This window comes from Rhinopithecus roxellana, chromosome 3 (assembly GCF_007565055.1).
Source record: "Rhinopithecus roxellana isolate Shanxi Qingling chromosome 3, ASM756505v1, whole genome shotgun sequence".
Classification (NCBI taxonomy): Eukaryota; Metazoa; Chordata; class Mammalia; order Primates; family Cercopithecidae; genus Rhinopithecus; species Rhinopithecus roxellana.
Genome location: NC_044551.1, coordinates 63864872 through 63889420, shown reverse-complemented (window position 1 = coordinate 63889420; position 24549 = coordinate 63864872). Strand labels below are relative to the sequence as shown.

The 24549-nt window shown below is 37.4% G+C and overlaps 1 protein-coding gene across 1 annotated transcript in view; it reads left to right on the top strand.

Moving 5' to 3' along the window:
* MRPS27 (mitochondrial ribosomal protein S27) overlaps window positions 1-24549 on the top strand; it is a 98593-nt gene that overhangs the window by 22672 nt on the left and 51372 nt on the right. The window contains exon 4 of the mRNA XM_010380264.2: window positions 1567-1625. Within this exon, the coding sequence (XP_010378566.1) occupies window positions 1567-1625 (59 nt within the window). The remainder of the gene's footprint in view (window positions 1-1566; window positions 1626-24549) is intronic.

Below are 24549 nucleotides of genomic sequence, written 5' to 3'. Positions count from 1 at the left end.
GTATTAGTTCCTTAACATACATTATTTTTTAAATTCTCACTGCTCTCTATGCAATAAGCAGTCTATGTAAGACATGGTTTAATTACTTTTCCAAGTTCACACAGCTTGTAAGCGTGGAAAAACTGAGATTCAAACCCAGATAGCTAGGTTCTCTTCTGTTGCCTGCTTCAAATATATCTGGGCTTATCTTTATCACAAATTCACTTTATGACACTGGGCAATGAGACCCCTCTCAATTTTCTCATTTTCAGCATGGGTACGGTTGCATCTTCCTCCCAGGGAATAATGGGATGCTAAAATGAGATTTTAGCTGTGAAAACTTTTTACAGAAATTAATGGCACCATAAAATTTAAAATATTGTTAAATATAGAAGAGAGAGAGGAAATAAATTACCTTTCTTTTGAATCCTGGTCCTTTCTTTCTGCCTTTTAGTTGAGAAACAGTTTTACTGGTCATAAGTTACATTTAATAGACTCATAATTGGCATATTGGAGGAGAACGGAATGGCCATTGGTTCATCCCTTACATGATGGGTAAACTTCTGTATGCCGTAATACCTGCTATTTATTTAGGTAGTACTTAAAGGTTTACAGCTTTTATGTACATTTTCTCATTGGTGCCTTATACTCTTCGGGGCCTGTGCCTTTATCCTATTTATGCAGATGGTGCAACCAAGTCCCAGAGGGGCTGTGCCATCTGTTTATGCCATACAGCAAACAATCAGAGCTGTTTCTCAAGCTCAGGTTCTGTGTTTGAACCACATTTTATATGCCCTTAATGGATTTCTAAGTCAAGTCCAGAAGTGCTAGGGATTTTTAGAAAGTCTCCCTCTTTTTACTCTCCTCTCTCTTCTATGAGGTTTTCATTATATTCACAACATGCATTGTCTTCTACGCTTTTTTTTTTTTTTTTTTTTTTTTTTTTTGCCTCTGAGTCTCTATTTTAGAATAGTATCTGTCTTTGAAATAATCTTTTTTATTTGTTTATTTGGACCATAGTTAATGAGCATACTCAGAGATTTTATGGTTTGAAAGGAGAGTTTGTTGGTAAAGGAGTCATAGGTTTACTGTTGCATAGCAGAGCTTAAATCAAAGTAGGAAAAAATGGTTGCAAGACTGAATTCTCTAAATTTAGATGTTTATGTTCTGGGCTATAGTTTTTCAGCCATCAGAGTCTTCATTCTTTCAGCCATATGTTCCCATGTTTGGAACCTAAAGAAAATAGTATCAGGATTTAAAGATAAAGGAAAAAATAGGTAACTAGTTATAATCAGTGGAACACTCCTTGTTCTGAGCAAGCTTCATGTTTGGCTTTCAATCCATTTTCTGATCAAGGTTGTTCTACACATAGAAAAAGAGAAGCCATTGTATATTCTTTGTTTGCAGTAGCATAAAGGAGTTTCAAGGATGGAGCCATACCACGTGAACATTTTTCCACTAAGCATCACCATTGTTCTAATAAAACGGGTGTCCTGTGTTTTGTAAGGTCGATGTGTGATCTAGGCCCTAGGCCAAATATATGACATAATTTATATTCAACCAAAGGTTTCTTTTTCTGTCTTTTAGCTTGTAGACAACATTTCGTCTCGGGAAGAGATAGATCATGCAGAGTATTACCTTTACAAGTAAGTTTTCCTTTTGATTTGGCTGTGTACTCTGTGATTTCACACCCTTTTTTACATAAAAGTTGGTATATGTTATGTATAATTTTGACACCTTCTAAGTTTATACTTTAAAGATCTTTTCATATGAGTATAGAGTTTCTGATTTTTTATAACTGCATTTTTTTCCATATTGTGAGTTTATTATTTAAACCAATTCCCTTTTTATGGACCTCTAGATTGTTTTCTTTTGTATTGTATACAATGTTAAAATTGATAACCTTATACATATGTAATTTTTCACCTAATTTTCATGAGTATATATATTTATAGTTTTAATTGCTGTTGTCAAATTGCTTTCTGTTGAAGTTTTTACATTCCCACTAGCAATGTGTGAGAGATGTATATTTTTACAGCTTGGCCAATAGTTAGGTATTTTCACATTTGCATTTTTTTGCCAATCTGATCAGTGAAAGTTTATACACACACACACACACACACACACACACACACACACAAGTTGAGTATCTCTTACCTAAAATGCTTGAAACCAGAAGTGTTTAAGATTTTGGATTTTTTTAGATTTTTGAATATTTGCATTATACTTACTGTTTGAGTACCTCTAATTCAAAAATCCACAATGCTTCAATGAGCATTTCCTTTGAACATCATGTTGGTGCTCAAAATATTGTGAATTTTGGAACTTTTCAAATTAGAGATACTCAATCTGTATGTATATTTCTTCTCTCCTTTTTTTTTACAGGTGGAATTATACCCGATATGAACTGTTATGTACCTATTTTCAATTAACACTGTTTTAAAACCTTTTCTACATTACCACATTTACTTCATTCTTTCTCAGAGTTGCTGCCAATTCCATTGTGAACTACTCACAAAACTCACCCGTGTGTACAAAAAGTATGTTCAGTACAGCATCATTTATGGTAGCAAAAGACTGAACCTAATGCACATTAAATAAAGAACCGGTCAAACAAATATCTGTCAGAATTGTACCTGACAACTAAATTTTTATTGTGATTCCAATTTTTAAAATCTGATTTGTGATTTGATCCAGTTCCTATGTTCCAAAAATAGACTCAGATTGAAATTTTAAATGTTTCCAGTAAGCATTGCATTAGGGTTTCCCATTTGATCTTGCTTGTTGTGCTCAAGAGAATTTTTAGTTATTTCTGTCTAGATGGATTTTTATTTTTTGTTGTTTTTTTGGGGGGTAGTTTTTTTCTAGATGCATTTTTTAAAGCTTACTGTATTTTAGTGAAAATTTATTCATTTTTCTTTGATTTTGCTAAATAATAATGAGGCCTCTTTTTTTTTTTTCAAATTTCTGAATTGGGTAGATGCTACCACTTTTTGGGTGTTTTCTATTTAAATGTAAACCTCAAGTACGCTAGATTCCGCACCTTAAAAAAACATTTATTTTAAACCTCAGATTGGCTGTAATAGTGTCCTAAGTTGAAATTCTAGGTACTAACTTAGTTGCAAGTCATCTTAGTTGTAAGTACCCTCTTTTACTTCATTAGGATAATGAAAAATGAACCCCTTGATGAGACCTAGCCCTGGCTTCCTTTAGTGGCTCTTTGGAACTGTAGGACTGCTTTGGTAGTTATTTTTTGTCTATGATGAAGGGTGTATTTGGGCTGGCATCTGGCCAGTTCTCGTATTTTTATTTATAGCAAAATGCAGAACATAGTTTCAATTTCTAAATATAAGCTGTTTTTTTAGAATTTCATCCTGTGAGATACAGTGCCATAGTATTGGGAGAAGTATGTTCCAAATTCAGAAGTACTTCTGTAGCATATAATTGATTTCAGTGACTCAGCATTTCAACAAGTATTTACTTAGCACTTATTATGTGCCCAGGCCCTGTCCTGGGTGCTAGATATCTAATGTTGAGTAAGTTAGACATTCTCCAAGTATTACTGAAAAGTTGAAGTTCTGTTTTTAAGATCTTCTGTGATTAATTCTTCACACATTCAGTTTTGCGTGGCCTGGGGTATAACTGAAAGTTTCGTAAGATCACTGTGTCCTATTTCCTTATAGATCATATAAAGGACTCTTGTCCATCATAATAAATCTGAGCCACTGTTTAACTGGACATCCCATTTTTTGCTTTAATCAAAACTAATTCTTTAGCTGTGATTTATCATTTATCTTAGTTCTTTCTCCTCCCTTCCATTACCAAGAAAATTGAAATTGACTCTCTTTTTATCAGCTTTTTTTTTTTTAAGACAGAAATGTTTTTATGACTTCATGTGCTCGTATATATATGAGACTAGGTGGAACTCTACATAGCTGCATTGATACAGTAGAGATTGGCTGGGTTCTTTCGTTAGCTAAGTGCCTCACTCTTGCTTTCCAGCCTTAGAGAATATACAGAATATACTTATGCCTTAGCAAAATTAAAAATTACAAGTTATAAACTCTTGGGCTTTCTCTCAAGTAATCAAAATCAGGGATGTTAATCCTGAAGACACCAAGGACTTACTGCTGTGTAATATTTCTACCAGTTAGGGCTTTAATCGTTATGATGCCTAACATCTCCTCATGGGATGACTTTAGACATCTTGGAGTAAACTTACAATTCGAGGTGTAAGATGAGGAAATGAAGAAGGAACGTCTTAATTTTAGGTAACTCACAGCTTGCAGGCCTGGGGTTAGGATTTCTCAGTCCTTAAGCAGTACCATCTTTAACAGTGAAGCCCACAGGAGAACTTTTGCATTGGTTCACCTCTTTCTCTGACATGGCCTGTGAACACCAGGCTCTGCTAGCAGGAGTGTAGCTGCCACATCTTCTCCCCTTCTAATGATCACATTTCCGCGATGATTATGTAAAGTCTAGAGCCAAAGAAGTTTAGAAACCTTGAATGATCAGTGAAGAGCTGATTGAGCTTCTGCCACTGCATCAGGCACGCAAGTGAACAGTTCCAAGTTCCAGCAGCTCAGGGTGCTGCTGGTACCTGCCAGCTTATTATCACCCTATCATCCCAGCAGAATATTTGAAGCTTTGAATCTCCCAAAGTACCTGGGCTTAAATGTTTAGGGACTTCAACATTAAAGGGATCTTTTAAGGAGAGGTAGAAAGGCTGCTGTTCAGTCAGCAGACGGAAGAACAAATTCCTAAGTACTTTTATTTGGGCCGTGGTCTATTCTCTGGAAGCTGGCAATCCTATGATCAACTTTTGCCTTCTGTTTATAAATAAAAAATGAAAACACCAAGGAAAGGGTGAAGCTCTACCCAAACAATAATGTGAACTAAAAATGGTTAAGGCAATACCGGAAACTATATTCATTGGCCAAAACAAAAAAACTGATAATACTCATATAAAAGGAAAATAAACCAAAAACCAAGAGTGAAAGTGATTAAAATAGCAACAAGGTTAAAACAAAGTAAAATAAACAAAATAAGAGAACAAGGCATACTGTTTGGCTGTGACAAATACAGAAAACGTAAATAAGATAATAAAAAATAAATACAGTAAAATGAAATAAGGATTTGAGCCAGGGACTTTATATGATATGTACAGTTTAAGCTGGGAGATTGGGAAAATAGGCATAGGTGTGTTCTTGCACAGATAGTATTAGCAGGCTAAATGGTAAACCTCTTTATGAGTGGTTTTCAAGCTGTCTTCTGAGGATCCCTGAAGCTAGTTTCTTACAGGCCCTCTAGGGCGTGGCTTGGGGGAAGAATAGGTCTAGAGAGAGGCCAGACCATGCTGCCACAGGCGATTTGCTTTTGCTTCTGTTTCTGCCAGAGAAACTGTGCCTCCAGCTGCCTTATCGGAGTCTACAAAGAAAATTCAGAGAGGACTGTGAACTTGAATAAGAATAAAATTATATTTTTATTTTCACTAACCTCAATAATATTTAGCATTTCTTTCACTTATGAATGTAGGCAGGAGATGACTATAGTATTAACAGCATCTGTGTCTTTCTTGCCAGTAAAAATCATTGATTTTTTCATATCACATTACGTTTGTTACAGATATCATCACTGCTTAGAAATTATGTTAGTAATTAAAGCTACCACTAGCTAGTGTTATTTCATCCATTAATAAAGCAGCACATATGTTACCATATCCCAAGGATTTCTTAATATCTTGACAATTGTATTTCAATATAATTGGTTTCTGTTGTAAAAAACTAATTCTGAGATACCTTTATCAGACTGCCAGAGGGTTCGAGACAATTATTAGGAACCGTGCTGTGAGATCCTGTTTGAAAAATAGGTTCTTTTGCTTAGACTTATTTTTATTTCTTCCCTCAGGTTTTTTGGATTTTAAGTACTTTGGGTCTTTGTTTTCTCTTCTTACAAAGAAGACTTTCTTAGTTTAGACCTTACCAGGTAAGACAAGCATATAATTGATAGATTTTCTGTCTTCACAGTGAAAATTTAGATACAGCCAGTCTCCCAAGTTTCCCTACAACACCAGAAAAAAAGGTGTGGTAAGGAGTGAGAAGATTTGGACAGGCCCTGAGATGCTACATGTCAGGAGACCAGTGCTGGCAGGGGGCTAGGCAGGAAGATTTCCGCTTTATCTTGGTATCACCATCACCCAGTGCTTGGTGAGGTGAGAAGCCATGCTCTTTCCCAGCGGTAGCAGCATAGGTTCTGTGACGCAAAAAAGAGAGGTAAGAGAACATCTCAGTTAACAGCTGCTGACAGGAAATGTCTGCTCAGTGGGCGTAAAAAGACTGCATTTATTTTTTATATTTGTTTAGAAGAATTTTTATATCCCATGTTAATTTTAAAAACAGTTGAGCAAAATACTTTCTTTTTCCGGGCAAAGGATTAATTTCTACTTCCTATCCACATGCCCTCTCGTTAATATTTGGAAGAGAAAAGGGCTCCTACCTTTGCTTTACTGTAAACTTACGGCATTCCTAAGAATTAGATTTGCATCTTTATTTTACTGATGCAGAGACTAAAACATAGAGATTGGCTGAGCACATGCAACATAGAGACTGAGTATAAGCCCCTGCCTGTCCTGAGAGGGAAACCACAAGGATCAGATGTGAGCAGTGGGGCAATGCTATAAAAACAATGCAGTGCTGTCTCAGTGCAAGGTTTTATCATTAAGGATCCCAGATGGGGCTACAATTTCTTTATAGGAAACTAAGGCAGAAGAAATTCCAGAGAGACCAGGCTTTGCTGTTCCTCTACAAGAGATCCCCTTTTGGGATCTGTCTGCCTGGGGTCAGTTATAGTGAGTGTATGTAGAGTTTTATACAATGGGAACTTTTTCCTTCATCATCTTGTAGAGAGCATCTTTCCTGGGCCACCTAGTCTGTAGTTCGGAACTTTCTTCCCATAACCTCCAAGTCCACATGCCCAGTGTATACTGCCCAAATGTAAACAAGTGAACCTTGGGGCAGGCTCTGTGTCTCCATTTTCAGGAGATAAAACAGCATGTTACTGGTAAAATTGTGCCTTTGGCAAAAACCATTATTTTCATGGTTATGACAAGCTTTAACCATTTTTGTGTTAGTATTTGATTATTGCATTGCTAAAATGCAAACTCAAGCCATAAAAATTTGTTCTTTCCACTTAGTGTCCTCATCTTCACTGAGGATGTTTGCAAATTGCATTTTTAAAGACCTGTATAGGCCTTCGAATCATGTTGGGACCATGGTAGTTTTGAGATGCATGAAATTAGACTTGCTCCTTCTACTATCAGGGCGTCAATAATCAGAACTGATCATTTGATCTGCAACGTAACAGTGATTCCTGAAGGATATGTCATAGAAATTTCTAACATATACAACATATACTCTATATTAAAAATATAATTTTTTTTTAGGCCAGGCACAGCAACTCATGCCTTGTAATCCCAGCACTTGGGGCAGACGGATTGCTTGAGCACAGGGGTTTAATACGAGCCTGGGCAACAAAACAAACCTTATCTCTAAAAGATACAAAAAATTAGATGGGTGTGGTGGCGCACACCCATAGTCCCAACTACCTGGGAGAATGAGGCAGGCAGATCACCTGAGCTTGGGAGGTCGAGGCTGCAGTGAACTGAGATCACACCACTGTACTCCAGCCTGGGTGACAGAGTGAAACCTCTGTCTCAAAAAAAAAAAAAAGAATATAACATTCTTTTAAAGCAGCCTTTTGGTTTTTAGCTAACAGGTAGGGAATGCTGAATTGTTACACAATAAGAAAAGATTGTTGCAAAGCTCTGTGGAAGGTGAGTTTTTCTCAGAATACAGCTCTCAATGTTGCTATGGAGAGTGGCATGCCACCCAGTAAGAAAGGAAGTTCAGGTTGCATGGCAAGCAGTGTACTGCCAACACATTCATCCATGCTGTACGTGGGTCTCAAGTATCTTTCACTATTTGCTTAGCCGACCTGGCAGATACCAGGTATCCTTAGTTGGAGATGGATAGCAGGTCAGGAACAGCTGGGGCAAGGCAGATGGCAGCCTGCATGTCTCCAGGTCCTGGGTTGGCAGCCATCCTAAAAAGGAAGGACCAAAATAGCTTCATTTTTCATGAAGCAAAAATACCCAGTGGTTCCTTGGAAGGCTTTAGCACCACCCCAGGCCTATGTTGTAAAAATCCGTTTCTGCCTGTAGGAAAGGGGAAGATGGGAGTTTATTAAGAGGGATTATTAAGAGGGAACAGCATGCATTCGTTTATGCAGCAGTAATTTTCCTTTGAGGGCATAGAGACTGTTTGTGTTTCACAGCAATAAAAGGTAATGTTAAATTTTTCTGTTAGCATATTGCCAGGTTGCATTATGCCTGAACATTATTGAGAGAAGAGTAAGAACCCAAGAGGCGAGAAATGAGTGTGAGAGCATTTTTAGTAGCACTTCTATACTTTAATATTGCCTAGTTCTTTATTTAGTTCTTATTTGCTGATCCTTACCACAGGCCTGGGAGATTGCTTGTTATTGTTAATAGCTCTGTATTGGAAAATAGCAGATCATTGGTCATAGTGCATGCCTTGCCAGAGATCATGGGAGCTTTGTGATAAGGATTAGAATTCTTGGCCTCCACGGCTGGGCATGGTGGCTCATGCCTGTAATCCCAGCACTCTGGGAGGCTGAGGCAGGCAGATCACTAGGTCAGGAGATCGAGACCATCCTGGCTAACACTTTCAGTGAAACCCCGTCTTTACTAAAAATACGAAAACAAAATTAGCCTGGCGTGGTGGCGGGCACCTGTAGGACCCAGCTACATGGGAGGCTGAGGTGGGAGAATGGCGTGAACCTGGGAGGCGGAGCTTGCAGTGAGCTGAGATCACGCCACTGCACTCTAGCCTGGACAACAGAGCGAGACTCCATCTCAAAAAAAAAAAAAAGAATTCTTGGCCTCCACTGCTTCAGACTCTACTTCTCTTCCCACTGGTCTTGTTATTTCATCTAGAGCCACATCAGAGGATGAGTGAACCTTCAAGGTATTTTTTTGGCTTTGGCTTAAGCATTCCACCTAGCTTTCCTGGAATGATCTTATACCTTAGATGGTTATTCCATTTTATTCCTCTGGTGCACTGACTATGTACCTCTGCAGGCTCCAGTCCTGAGTCCCTAGGAGTATGTGCTGCTGCATACATCCATGCACAAGTATTTGTAGAGATACATGCTTTCATTTCTGTGGGGTAAATATCTAGGGGTAGAATGATTGGAGCATATGGTAAGTATATGGTTAACTTTTTAAGAAACTACCAAATTGTTTTCTGAAGTGATTATATCATTTTATAGTCCCAACAGCAGTTCCACTTCCTCCACATTTTTGCCAATACATTTAGCCATACCAACGTGTTTAGTGGTATCTTACTGTGACTTTAATTATTTGCCCAATAAGCGATATTTCCTTTGATAAAGTGTTCGAATCTTTTGTCCATTTTAAAAATTGAATTGTTTCTACTCTTCTTGGGTTTTGAGAATTCTTTTTCTTATAGTTTTATCTTTTCATTCCCTTAACAGTGTTTTTGAAACACTGTTTTGTTTTTTTGTTTGTTTGTTTGTTTGTTTGTTTTTTATTGAGATGGAGTCTCTGTCACCCAGGCTGGAGTGCAGTGGCATGATCTTGGCTCACTGCAGCCTCCACCTCCCATGTTCAAGCAATTCTCCTGCCTCAGCCTCCCAAGTAGCTGGTATTACAGGCACCTGCCACCACGCCCAGCTAATTTTTGTGTTTTTGTAGAGATAGGGTTTCACGATGTTGGCAAGGCCAGTCTTGAACTCCTGACCTCAGGTGATCCACCCACCTTGGCCTCCCAAAGTGCTGGAATTACAGGCATGAGCTACCATTCCCAACCTGTTTTTATTTTTTATGTAAGTCCAATTTATCAACATTTTTTTTTTTCATGGATTATGCTTTTGGTGTTCTCTAAAGTAAGGGTCACCAACCCTTTTGGCACCAGGGACTGGTTTTGTGGAAGACAGTTTTTCCACAGCTGGGGGTTGGTGTTGGGGATGGTTTGGGGATGAAACTGTTCCATCTCAGATCATCAGGCATTAGTTAGATTCTCATAAGGAGCATGCAACCTAGATCCCTTGCAAAGGGAGGGTTCCTGCTCCTATGAGAATCTGATAGCACCACTGATCTGACAGGAGGTGGAGCTCAGTCGGTGATGCTCACTCACCCACTGCTCACTTCCTGCTGTGCGGCCCAGTTCCTAACACTGGTACCAGTCCACAGCCTGGGGATTGGGGACCCCCGATCTAAGGAATCTGCTTAACCCAGCACCACACTGATTCTTCTTCTAGGTTTTGTTTTAGAAGTTTTATAGTTTTAAGTTTTATAATTAGGTCTGTGATCGGCTTTATTTTGGTATCACCATCACCCAGTGCTTGGTGAGGTGAGAAGACATACTATTTCCCAGCAGTAGCAGCAAAGGTTCTGTGACACAGAAAACAGAGGTAAGAGGACAGCTCAGCTAACAGCAGCTGACAGGAAAGGTCTGTTCAGTGGGCATAAAAAGACTGCATTTATTTTTTATATTTGTTTAAAAGAATTTTTATATCCCATGTTAATTTTTAAAACAGTTGAGCAAAATACTTTCTTGCCCTACAGATTTATGATTTTGAATTTTTTGTGTGTGTATGTTATAAGGTAAAGATCAAAGTTAATTTTTGGGCATAAGAATGCCTAATTGTGTCAACACCACTTGTTGAAAAGGCTATTTTTAAATTGCCTTTATACCTTTGTTGGTAATCAGTTTATATTTGTGTGAGTCTATTTCTGGACTTCTTTGTTCCATTGATCTCTGTTCTGTTATCTATTTTAATGCCAATACTACTCTGTCTTGATGAGTGTGGTTTTAAAATAAGTCTTAAAATTAAGTAGTGTAAGCCCTTCAGCTTTTGCGTGTTCTTTTTCAAAATTATTTTGGCTAATGTAGGTCCTTTCCATTCCGTATCAATTTTAGAATCACCTCTTGTATATGTGTGTGTGTATACACACATACATATTTAGGTATATACACACACATGCATTATTAATGTAGAGAAATTAGGAACAATATCAATTCAAGAAATATGTATTGAATGTATAGTATATATTTAGAAACTAACAAAGAAGATTATAAGGAATATTAGGGAAGAGACTGATTTTGCAAAGGTCATTCTTTTTCTATTGCGTGCAAATTTAAACTGCCCTAACAGGATTTGAGATGAAAATAAATGAGAACAGATTCATGTCTATAAGACAAATGATTTTCAGCTGTTTATAAGGGAAATTCTAAAGCCAGTAGAGGCTTTAAAAGTATGTTTTAATGCACTAAAACTGTGGTATATTCAAAGGAAGGATATTATATAATCCCAACAATTAAAAAAAATTACAACCAGGCGCAGTGGCTCATGCCTGTAATCTCAACGCTCTGGGATACTGAGGTGGAAAGATCCCTCGAGGTCAGGAGTTTGAGATCAGCCTGACCAACATAGTGAAACTCCGTTTCTACAAAAACATTTTTAAAGATTAGCTAGGCATGGTGGCGTGTGCCTGTAGTCCTAGCAACTTAAGAAGCTAAGGCTGGGCCTTGTTGTCCTAGCTACTTAGGAGGCTGAGCCCAGAAATTGAAGGCTACAGTGAGCTATGATCAAGCCACTGCACTCCAGCCTGAGTACTAGAGCAAGACCCTGTCCTACCCGCTGCCCAAAAAAAAGATTATTAGATGGTTGAAGATCTTTAGATATGTGAAACAATTCAAAATCAACACAAATCCAGGATACGATAAGTAGATAAATTTACTGAATTTATGTAACAAAATGTAAGTTTTAGAGAAAACATGTTTGAAGCAGGCTAGAAAAAGGACTGATGTTATCCACAAATATTCATAAAAGAGGTAGAACTTAAGATAGCCTTGAAGGTTAGATGAGTAGAGGAAACAAGAACAAGTGTTCAAGATGGAACAAACCCTACAGCTGGAGTTAGAAGGAAGGAGTGAGAACTGGCTTTATGGAAACTGCCTTAACCAGAGAGATTAGGGTTTGTTGGGGAGTAATGAGAAATAAGGAAGGCAGATCAGAGAGAGAATAGAACATTGGCAGGAGAGAAGGGAGAGTTCAAAATCTGTCATTATCATACATTGCTAGTGGATATATAAATTGGTACAACTTGTATAGAGACAACTTTGGCAGCATCTGTCAAAATTACAAGTACAATACCCTCTGGCTCAATAATTCCACCTCTAGGAATTTAACCTCCTGATATACTCTTACTCATGCCAAAAATGTCCATTGCAAAAAGTAAAAGATTATGTCCATCAATAGAAGCCTGTTTAAATCATTCTACAGCCATACAGTGGAATACTGTGCAGCAATTGAAAAGAATGAGGAAGCATTATTTGTATTTCCTATTGAATAAATTGTGAAATGTATTAAGTTAAAAAAAATAAGAGTAGGACTTAGTGTGTGATGTAGCCACTGTGGTTTATGTGTAATATGTATACATGTGCTTTGATGCTTATGTGTACATGTGTATGTGTGTGCATAAAATGTCTCTGGAATGATACCCACAAAAACTGGTAACATTGGTTTATTTTGGGGAAGAAACCTAGATGACTTCTCATTGAATTGTCTCTTGTAACTTTAGAATTTTATATCATGGGTATATATTACTTATTCAAAAAATACATATTTTTCGTTTCTTCCCCTCCCTTCCCTCCCCCCTTCTCTTTTTCCATATCATGCACACACACACACTTACAAGGAAATTAACCAAATTTTTTTTCTTTTTTTCTTTTTTTTTTTAAATTTAGAGACAGGATCTTACTCTGTTGCCCAGGCTGGCATGCAGTGGCAGGATCTTAGCTCACTTGAGCCTCAACTTCCCAGGCTCAGGCAATTGTCCTGCCTCAGCCTCCCAGGTAACTAGGACTTTGGGTGTATGCCACCATGCCTGGCCTTTTTTTTTTTTTTTTTTTAAGAGGTGGGGTCTTGCCATGCTGCCCAGGCTGGTCTTGAACTCCTGGACTCAAGCAATCCACCTGCCTCAGCCTCCTAAAGTACTGGGATTATAGGCATGAGCCACCACACCTGGCCTGAAAAATATTTTTTAGAAGATCCTCAAGATAGTCATCTGCAGATTCTTAAGAAGTATATATCATAATAAAAGTATTTCAGAAAAAAAAAGTATTTCAGAAAGATTAATAACAGGGTAAATTTTTTGTTGAAATAGGTAAATGTTATAGGGAAATTATCTATGCATATAGAGAAAAAAGACCTGTCCTATGGTAGTTGACAGTGGAAATAAAGAGAGAAATGTACATAGGAGGGAGAAAAAATGGATCAGCAGGATTAATGGCAGGTTGAATGTAGAGACAGAAAACAAGGACTGTCAAAAATGAACTGAAAATTGAACCTCAGTGGGAAAGTGGCTTGTACATGATAGAAGTATTGAATTGGAAGCAGATTTAGAAGGCAGCAAGAGGGTGAGTTTTTCTTTTGCCTTTTCTTTGTACATACACGTTTCTTTCTAAGCTTGCTGGATCGAATCTTGCCTACTGACTATACTTGGACTCTTTGACAGGAACTGGCCACAGACCTTTAGAGAAAGAACAGTTGCCAAAATATACCCATTGGGTCTTCCTGGTGTATTGGCACTAGTTGGAAAATTTTGGACCAGATGACCTCTGAAGTCCTGCCAACTTTTGGAATCTGAAATTGCAACCTGGATAGACTAAATAATTCCCTTGGAGCCATGTGACAAGTCTAAGCTACAGCTGTGGATGAGGCCTGACTTCACGTTCAGAGGCTTATCAGCTAGCCCAGTGTATCTCTTTGTGTCAGTTCTTTTTCCTAAGCAGTTTCAGTAATATACCAAAAGATACAGACTCAATGACTATTTTAAAACCTCATAACAGTGTGACATAGAATTAATTAAACCTAGAAAAAAAAACTAACATAAAAAGAAATTCAATATGAAAATGTATTATCTTGTGGGGGAGGTACTAAAAAGACCCCGAAGGAGTCAGGATGGGAGGAAAGAGGAGACTGGGGTCTTAGGACCAGTTTAGTCCCCACTTTAATCTGTAGCTTCGAACTAGTTAGTGAACTCTCTGGACATCAGCTTTCTAGATGAGCAGATCATCTTGGATGCCTCCCAAGGCACTTTCCATAGCTAAAACGTAATGTTTCTTAATGTCACTGATAAGATTTTGTCACCAGATGCCTCAGACTTTGAAAGCATGAAGCTCTCGCTTTTTGTTTAGTTTTTCACGCAGAATTTTATTCACTTAAACAGTAAAATTGAACTTCCAGCCACCTTAACCATGAATATCAAGAGAAAAACTAATATGATGTAAAAGTAGACAACAGAAAGGGTAGAGGATCTCTTATTCTCTTCTGGATTTAGGTGACAGACTTCATTTACTGTCTTATTTGTGAATATATTTAGTAAATTTCGTCATATGAGAAGTTGGGTATCCACTCTTATTTATCCTCTAGCTAACTAATTTTTATACTATATGTACTTGCCTTTTTCCTGCAAGGCCCACAAACCACATGTTTTTGATGCCTTGTATATACATGAGATTTGAAAGGAGAAGGCTAAAGTAAATCTGTTCTAATAGCTGCAGAACCATTTGTAAATTAAACCTTAAACTCCTAAAATTTCATATAAGAATATGTATCCAAGTCGGCTTTTATTGAAAATATTTCTCCTGGCTATTTTTGTAATTGTAAAGTCAAATCAGGGTACCAGGAATTACAGCTATAGGGCAATGAGAAAGGCATAATTAAAATATAGTCATATTTATTATATAAACCCTACTTCAGTAGGGTTTTAAGTGTAAGGCAGTTTGAAGATAATTAAGAGATCTTTTCACAAACTGGTACAATATTTAAGGGAGAGCTGAGTAGATAAACAGAAGCTTCAGGGAGAGATTTATGGGAACAGAAGTTTCAGTTGATTGCATCATGGTTTTTGAGGCCAAAGGCAAATAAATTCCTGAGTATTTCCAGATGCTGTGTGTCTAGGCAAGAGGACATCTGAGGAGCTAGAAGTATTCGATGTGAATTCTTTTTAGTGGTCTAGGCTGCTTTCATTTTCATGACAGATTTCCAGGGATGTTTGTTTTGAACAGCAGATTTTACATGTTGAGGTCTATTCTGTTTTTTTAATAGCAATGCTGATTTTAAGACAAATAGTATCACCATTTTATACCTAGTAATAGGCAGAGCTGGGACTTAAAACTAGGTCTTCCAACACCAGATCATTACAGCACATGAACAGTGTATTCATTATTCACTGACTGTTACATAGGTCAGTGGTGGACACTACCAAGAGGTGAAACTCAATCATTAGTCTTCACTAGTAAAAATCTTGGCAGAGTTTTGATAAGTCAAACACTGAAATTATTTGTTCAAGTGAGAACTTTGTGCATCTCATGCATATAGATTAGTATAGTCCTCCGTTTGCTGAATAATAGCAGGTAATAACAGACTTAGATACTTACACAGTGCTTTCAGACTCCAGCTGGAATGGGCTACTATTCTCTGAATGTGCCTTCTACTTTCATATCTTGCCTGTGCTCTTCCCTCCCCACTACCTCTTTCTAACAGAATACAACCTGTTTTTTAAGGCCTGTCCCAAATTCTGCCACACTCATAAACTTACCCTGATTTTCATGGTTGAATGTGATCTCTCTGACCCATCTATAAAATTGTGTTTTTCCTATTCAGGGGTGCTTACTGATTTTGTTTTGTCTTTTGTCTCATCAAAAATACGTATTTCTTTCTCTTTACTTGAGATACAGTGTAGTATAGTAGATAAGAGTATGTACTTGAGCCTAAGTGCCTGAATTTGAAGGTCGAATGTGCCGTCCATTTCCTCCCTCATAAAATGAGTGTTAAAATAGTGCCTGTGCTTTAGGGTATTTATGAGACTCCAAGAAATTGATACATTATAATGCCCTTAGAACAGTCGTGGGACTAAGAAGGTCAGTGCTCAATAAAATTTAGCTTTAATGTTGACTATACTAGATTGTATATCGTGAGAAGCAAGGAGTATTTATTTCCTGTATTTCTCTCTTAAGGGAAAATGTATTTGATTTCCAGTTTAGGTTTCTAAGACCTTATTCCCTAACCATCCACACCACCCCCACCCCAAGACCATCAAAGTGTAAGGGCAATCAAGACTCAGGAATGTGGAGAAGTAGATGCTTAGGAACACTAGTAGTTCAACATACATTTAGAAAGCATGTAACATTTTGGGGGAAGCTTTCTGACCCTAAAAGACAACTAATCAAGGCTGTCATATATGTACCCACGTTGCTAAGCTTACCGCCACAAACCAGAAGGGGGCAGCAGAAAGTCATCTGCTTACTATCTGTGAAGAAGGGAGAAGCCTCAAGAAAGTGATTCCCAGTTAGGAAAAAACTGCACCATAACTGATCTCTGATAACATGTTATTGAATCAATAATCAAGATACAGATTAGACACAAAAAGAGAGGTCTGTTCTGTGGGCTGGGAGCATGTAAGCAGTTGAAATAGAAATTGAGGAACTGCTTCCAGAGATTTTAGTTTTGATATCTGGAGTGCACAAAAGCAGCTCAGAATGGCTAAAGTTTTTTAATGTTGTCAGCCTTCCCCACTTTTAGTTTATTGGTTTTTGTAGAAGATGTGCAAGAGTTTCTATTTGTATAGCTGATTCTTATATAGAAAACTGGGCTGCTGTGGCCTTACAGGTTAGAATGGAATATATAATTTTTTTCATATTTTTACAATCATTTCTTGTTTATGGAAAAAATAATTACATATTCTTTTTAAAAAAAACTTATAAAGGAAAAATCACTTGTTTTTAGTATGTTTCTTGTCAGTCTTTTAAGTATATCTTTCCATTTTTTGTTTTAAACTATTAAACAGTAACTGTCACATTTCATCTATAAATTCAGTGCAGTTCCAACCAAAATCTCAGCAGAAATTTTTGGGGAACCTGAGAAGATGACCCTGAAATTCAAGTGAAAGAATAAAACCAAGAATAAGACAGTTTAAGAAGACTAACATAAAATGATTGGTCCACAAGGTAGACAACAAGACTTATTAGAAAACTGTGAAAAATACAAATGAAGATGTTGACTTAGATGTAGACAAATAGACTAGTGGAGCAGAATAGAGAGAACCCAGAAATGGATATGTACATATCTGGAAACCTGAGATATTTTTTACATCAAAGGGCAAAGAATGGATTAGTTAATAAATGCTACTTAGACAGTTGATAATCTAACAATTATATGGGAAAATTCTTCATTCTTACTTGAAAATATATGCACATACCCACACATATTTTTTTTAGGTAGATTAAAAACTGAAGTGGAAAAAGCAAAACTTTTAAAAGGAAATATAGAAGAATATTAATGGTAGTATAACACTGGGGACACTGAAGGATTTTTTTTTTTTTTTGAACAAGACACAAAAAACAGATAAAAGATTGATTTTTTTTGTTTTGTTTTATTACTAAATGATAATTTTTTGTTTTTTTTGTTCTTTTTTTTTTAATTTTGTTTTCTTATCTTCCATGATTCAGAAAGGTTTTTTGTTGTTGTTGTTGTTTAATGGTTGTTGCGGGTTTAAGAGACAGGGTCTCGCTGTCTTGCTTAGGCTGGTCTCAAACTCCTGTCCTCAAGCATTCCTCCCGTCTTTACCTCGTAAATGGCTAGGATTGTAGGCGTGAGCACTGCACCTGCTCTGATAAATTTTAATGCATTAAAATTTTAAAGTTCTATTCTACAAAAATTTTGTTACCACCAGTAACAAAATTAAAAGACAAGGGAAGATTTGCAATGCATGTAGCTAACAAAGATTAGTATCTAGATTACATCTGAGGCCAATAAGGTAAGAATTTTAGAAAAATGGATAGAAAATATGAACCAGCAGTTCACAGAATAAAAAACCAGAATGGCAGTTAGCATATGAATAGATGCTCACTCTCAATAATCAGATAAATTACAGATTAAAATGATACAATTTCACATTTATTAGATGCAAAAATAAAAGACTTCCATAATAATTGTGGCAAAGAGGAGTAGCAGAAAGTCTGATTCACTATTAGTGGGAGTTTAAAATTATATAGTCACCTTGAAGAGTAGTTTGGCAATATGAAGTAAAAGAGGATGGGTGTGGTCATCTTCTACTAAGCCTTGTGCTCTGTAGTATATACCTTGTGCTCTGGGGTATATACCTTAAAGGAACTCTGGCATGTATAAGGATTAAGTTATTAGACTATTCATTTGAACATTGTTCATAATATGAAAAACTGGAAGCAACTTAAATATCCTCCAATAGAAAAAAAAGAAAAATGTGATAGACTTTTTTTACAATGGAATACCATACAATAGTGAGAAAGAATGAACCAAAGCTATCTATAGGTACATATCTATACGCACATACACATATATATCAGGGTGATTATCTTAAAACATAATGAGTTAAAAAATGGTGAAGTATCATATATATAATATGATACCATTTGTGTAGTTTGAAAATAAGTAAAGCAATATCATCACTTATATGGATATATGTATAAAGCAAAGGGTATAAAAAACATGCCCAAAAATGGTAAACAACAAATTCAGAGTATTATCTACCTGTGAAGAAGGAGGATGGGGTTGGAGTAGGATCTGGAGGTATATATGAGGGAGCATCAACTGTATCTATTATGATTTATTGGTTTAAAAAGAAAATCTCAAACAAGTGTGACAGATTTTAAAGTTTGATGAAGATAAGTGGTTGTGTATGTGGGTGTTATGTTCTACTTTTTTTTTTTTTTTTTAACTTAAGTTTCAGGATGCATATGCAGGATGTGCAGATTTGTTATATAGGTAAACATGTGCCATGATGGTTTGCTGTACCTATCAACCTATCACCTAAGTATTAAGCCCAGCATGCATTAGCTATTTTTTTATGCTCTCCCTCCCCCACCCCCTCATTTCACAGGCCCCAGTATGTGTTGTTCCCCTCCCTGTGTCCAAGTGTTCTCATTGTTCAGCTCCCACTTACGAGTGAGAGCATGCAGTGTTTGATTTTCTGTTCCTGGGTTAGTTTGCTAAGGATAATGGCTTCCAGCTCCATCCCTGTCCCTGCAAAGGACATGATCTCGTTCCTTTTTTATGGCTGCACAGTATTCTGTGGTGTATTGTACCACATTTTCTTTATCCAATTTATCATTGATGGGCGTTTGGTTGATTCCATGTCTTTGCTATTGTGAATAGTGCTGCAGTGAACATACATGTGCATGTATCTTTTTTTTTTTCTTCTTTTTGTTTGAGACGGAGTCTCACTCTGTGGCCAGGCTGGAGTGCAGTGGCGTGATCTCAGCTCATTGCAACCTCTGCCTCCTGGGTTCGAGCGATTCTCCTGCCTCAGCCTCCCAAGTTACTGGGACTACAGGTGCCCATCATCAAACCTGGCTAATTTTTTGTATTTTTAGTAGAGATGGGGTTTCACTATGTTAGCCAGGATGGTCTCGATCTCCTGACCTCGTGATCCACCTGCCTCAGCCTCCCAGCGTGCTGGGATTACAGGTATGAGCCACCACGCCTGGTGCTTTGCTCACTTTTTAGTGGCATTTTTTTTTTCTGGTAAATTTAAGTTCCTTGTGGACTCTGGATATTAGACCTTTGTCAGATGGACAGGTTGCACAAATTTCCCCCCATTTTATAGCTTGTCTGTTCAGTCTGATGATATTTTCTTTGGCTGTGCAGAAGCTCTTTAGTTTAATTACATCCCATTTGTCATTTTCTGTTTATGTTGCAATTGCTTTTGACATTTTCGTCATGAGATCTTTGCCTGTGCCTATGTCCTGAATGATATTGCCTAGATTTTCTTCTAGAGTTTTTATAGTTTTGGATTTTACATTTGAATCTTTAATCCATTTTGAGTTAATTTTTGTATAAGGGGTAAGGAAGGAGTCCAGTTTCAGTTTTCTGCATGTGGTCAGCCAGTTCTCCCAGCACCACTTATTAAATAGGGAATCTTTTCCCCATTAATTGTTTTTGTTAGGTTTGTCAAAGATCAGATGGTTGTAGATGTGTGGTCTTATTTCCGAGTTCTCTAGTCTGTTCCATTGGTCTATGTGTTTGTTTTTGTACCAGTACTATGCTGTTTTGGTTATGGTAGCCTTATAGTATAGTTTGAAGTTGGGTAGTATGATGCCTCCAGTGTTTTGTTTTGTTTTGTTTTTACTTAATGTGGGATATGATGAGGTTTCTCCTCAAATAATCTGATCAATCTTTTATTCTTTAATTCATAGTACTTCCCATCCCCATTTTTCTCCTTTTTTCTCCTTTTTTCCTTCTTGCCTTTGTTAAATGCCCAGGCATGCCACAGTGCCAAGCATTACCAGTACCAGCTCACATTCCTTTCCTTATTTGGAAAGAGGACTAATTTTCTGGCTCATTACAGACACCCCTTCCCCTTTCCTTCCACTTTCTTTTACGTGCCCACCCTATCTAAAAAAAATAAAATGTTTAGCCAACCGGGATTAGTTTAGATGGTACGACCCGAGCCCGGCCAATGGGGAAAGGGTACAAGGGCAAGACTTGTGTTAGGAATAAAGGCTTTCATGCCCCTTTGTTCAGGTGTGCTCTCACGGCAACTGGCCAAGGAGGCACCCCTCTGCGCAGAAGTAAAATTGCTTTGCTAAGAATCCTTTGTTTGAGTGTTCAATTTCCTTAGGATTTTGAGCATTATTCCTAACACTTAGGATTGTCTTGTCTATATGGGCTCTTTTTGGGTTCCATATGAATTTTAAAATAGTTTTTTTCTAATTCTGTGAAGAATGTCAATGTAGTTTAATGGGCAAAGCATTGAATCTATAAATTACTTTGGGCAGTATGGCCGTGTTCACGATATTCATTCTTCCTATCCATGAGCATGGAATGTTTTTTCATTTGTTTGTATCCTCTCTTATTTCCTGGAGCAGTGATTTGTAGTTCTTGAAGAGGTCCTTCACTTTCCTTGTTAGTGTATTCCTAGGCATTTTATTCTTTTTGTAGCAATTGTGAATGGGAGTTCACTCATGATTTGGCTCTCTGCTTGTGTGTTGTTGGTACATAGCAATGCTTGTGATTTTTGCACATTGATTTTGTATTGTGAGACTTTGATGAAGTTGCTTATCAGCTTAAGAAGCTTTTGAGCTGAGACAGTGGGCTTTTCTAAATATAGGATTGTGTCATCTGCAAACAAAGACAATTTGATTTCCTCTCTTCCTATTTGAATACCCTTTATTTCTTTCTCTTGCCTGATTACCCTGGGCAGAACTTCCAATACTGTGTTGAATAGGAGTGGTGAGAGAGGGCATCCTTGTCTTGTGCTGGTTTTCAAGGAGGATGCTTCCATGTTCTGCTTACTTTCTGGATGTTTGGAATAGTCTTGTGCTGCATAATGATGTTTCAGTTAGTCACCCACTGCATACACAACAGGTCCCATGAGACTATAATGAAGCTGAAAAATGCCTATTCCTTAGTGACATTGTAGACATCATAATGCCTTCATAACATTGTGGCATACTGCATTACGCATGTTTGTGGTGATGCTGGTGTAAACAGTCCTACTGTGCTGCCACTCATGTAAAAGCATAGCGCAAACAATTATGTACAGTACATAATACTTAATAAAAATCGTTAATAAACTATACTACTGGTTTCTGTATTTATTATACCTTTTATCATTATTTCAGAGTGTACTCCTACTTATGAAAAAGAAAGTTAACTTTCAACAACCTCAGGCAGGTCCTTCAAGAGGTATCCAGAAGAAGGCATTGTTACCATAGGAAATGCCAGCCCCATGTCTGTTATTGCCCTGATAAACTTTCAGTGACAAAAGATGTGGAGGTGGAAGACAGTCATCCTGACCTTGTGTAGGCCTAGGCTAAGGTCTGTGTTTGTGTATTTTTTAGTTATTGTTTTTGTTTTTTGAGACAGAGCCTCACTCTGTCGTCCAGGCTGGAGTGCAGTGGAGCGATCTCTGCTCACTGCAGCATCTGCCTCCCTGGTTCAAGCGATTCTCCTGCCTCAGCCTCCTGAATAGCTGGGATTATAGGTGTGAGCCACCATGCCCAGCTAATATTTGTGTTTTTAGTAGAGACAGGATTTCACCGTATTGACCATACTGGTCTCGAACTCCTGACCTCCAGTGATCTGCCTGTCTCAGCCTCCCAAAGTGCTGGGATTATAGGTGTGAGCCTCTGTGCCCAGCCTGTGTCTTAGTTTTTAACTAAATTTTAACTAAGAATTTTAAAAAGTTAAAAAAAATTAAAAATAGAAAAACACTTATAGAATAAGATCATAAGGAATTTTTGTACAACTGTACAGTATGTTTGTGTTTTAACCTAAGTGTTACTACAGAAAAGTCAAATGTTTCTTAAAAATTAAGTTTTTAAAGTAAAACAGTTACAGGAAGCTAAGATTAATTTATTAGCAGAGAAATTTTTTTCCATAAATTTAGTGTGGCATAAGTATTGTGTTTATAAAGTCTACAGTAGTGTAATGTCCTAGATCTTCATGTTTACTCACTGCTCGCTTACTGACTCACCCAGAGCAACTTGTAGTGCTACAAGCTCTATTCATGGTAAGTGCCCTATGTAGATGTACCATATTATATCTTTTATACTGTATTTTTATTGTACCTCTTATATGCTTAGATACGTTTAGACACAAATGCTTACCATTGGTGTTCCAGTTGCCTACAGTGTTCAGTACAGTAGCGTGCAGTACAGGTTTGTAGCCTAGGAGCAATAGGCTGTAGCATATAGCCTAGGTGTATAGTAAGCTACACTATTTAGGTTTGTGTAAGTAAACTCTGTGATGTTCACACAACAACAAAATCACCTAACAACACATTTCTCAGAAAGTGAGGATGAATCCCTCTTGTTAAGCAATGGATGACTGTACTTTATAGGGTTTTATTATCTTATCTTACCACACAGAAAAAAAAACAGTTTTCACATTTGTTAAAAAACAAAACTACTTGAACATATTTGAAGCTAATTTTTTCTCACTTTCTCGAAAAATCCGGACCAATGGCCCAGCTTGAGTGATGGTCCACTTTGGCAAGAAGGATAGGCTTATATATTTGCTTGGGCCAGGTAACTACCTTCAGATCAATCCACTGAGAGGTGTGATCATGTAAGAACACGGTAGCTGCCAGGGATGAGATAAGACTTGAATTTCTCAGGAGAAAAGGGAGTAAGATATTGAATAATCTTATAAGATCTTGGTTGACTAGAAATCTAATATGTAAATAATAAATTTATTAATATCACAAGATACACAGCTTTAGAATGAGTTTGGCTTATTTTTATTACAGAAAATTTTAAACATATATAAAACTAGACAAAATAGTATATATACTTATGTATTCATTACCCAGCCTCAACACCTACCTTCAACCCCTGGCCCATCTTTGTTTCGTTTATATCAGGGTTGACAAACTTTCTGTAAAGGGCCAAATAGTAAATAATGTGGGCTTTGCAGGCCACACAGTTTCTGTTGTAGCCATTGCTATCTTTTTTCTTCCCCTTATCTTTGTCAGGAGTCTCCAGTACCATCTTCAGATTCCATGGCAGACTCACAGGACACAACTTGTACTCGTACTTGCAGCTAAGCCATACTCACAGCCAAGCAAAATCAGCAAAGGGGAAAGGTTAGGGGCAGTCTGGAGGAAACCAAGCAAAAACTTGCGGAATTCCTCTGCCAGTGAAGTCACACAGGATGTCCTTAATTCCTCCAGCGTCGAATTGTGACAACACACGTGAAATGTATCTATCTGGAAAGCTCATTAGAGACTCAGTGCCCAAGGTTTTTATTAAGAACTGGTGTTATGTAGACATCCTCTGCCTAGCACATAACAAAATTCCATACTACCAGAAGGAAAGAAGTGTTCAGCATAAACCACATTATTCATACAGTTTATGCACAATGAGCTCCTCTTAGTAGTTTTAAGGAGTGGTGGGAATGTCCTCAAAATCCAAATTTCCAGACACCAGTGAAGGGCCAACCTTGCAAGTAGCCTTTTCTAAGGATAACAGTATCAGACCTGATATGGCTCTTCCCCTTTAAAAATGTAAAAGCGGTTCTTGGCTCACAGGCTGTAGAAACAGACCACAGACCTAATGTATCCCATAGGCCTTAGTTTGCCAACCCTTGATCTGTACCCTCATTTCTTGATCTTTAAAATGTGGCAGGAGATGGGGGGAATCCCAGTGTTTCATTGTAACCATCCTTACTTTGTTTGTTTGTTTGTTTGTTTGTTTGTTTGTTTGTTTGTTTAGAGGGGAAAAAGTGAAAACTAGAGCTTAAAATAACTCCTGAGCTATTTGATTTTGCACTTTAGAGCTTGAGGAGAAATAATTCGTTGGATGACTATTTTGTGTCCCAGTGTGAGCCTATATATAATTTTTATGAGCCCTGCAACAGATGCTGGACATCAGCAGATGGCTGGCACATGCTCCTTTTTTAGTTTTAAGATGACCTTGTTAA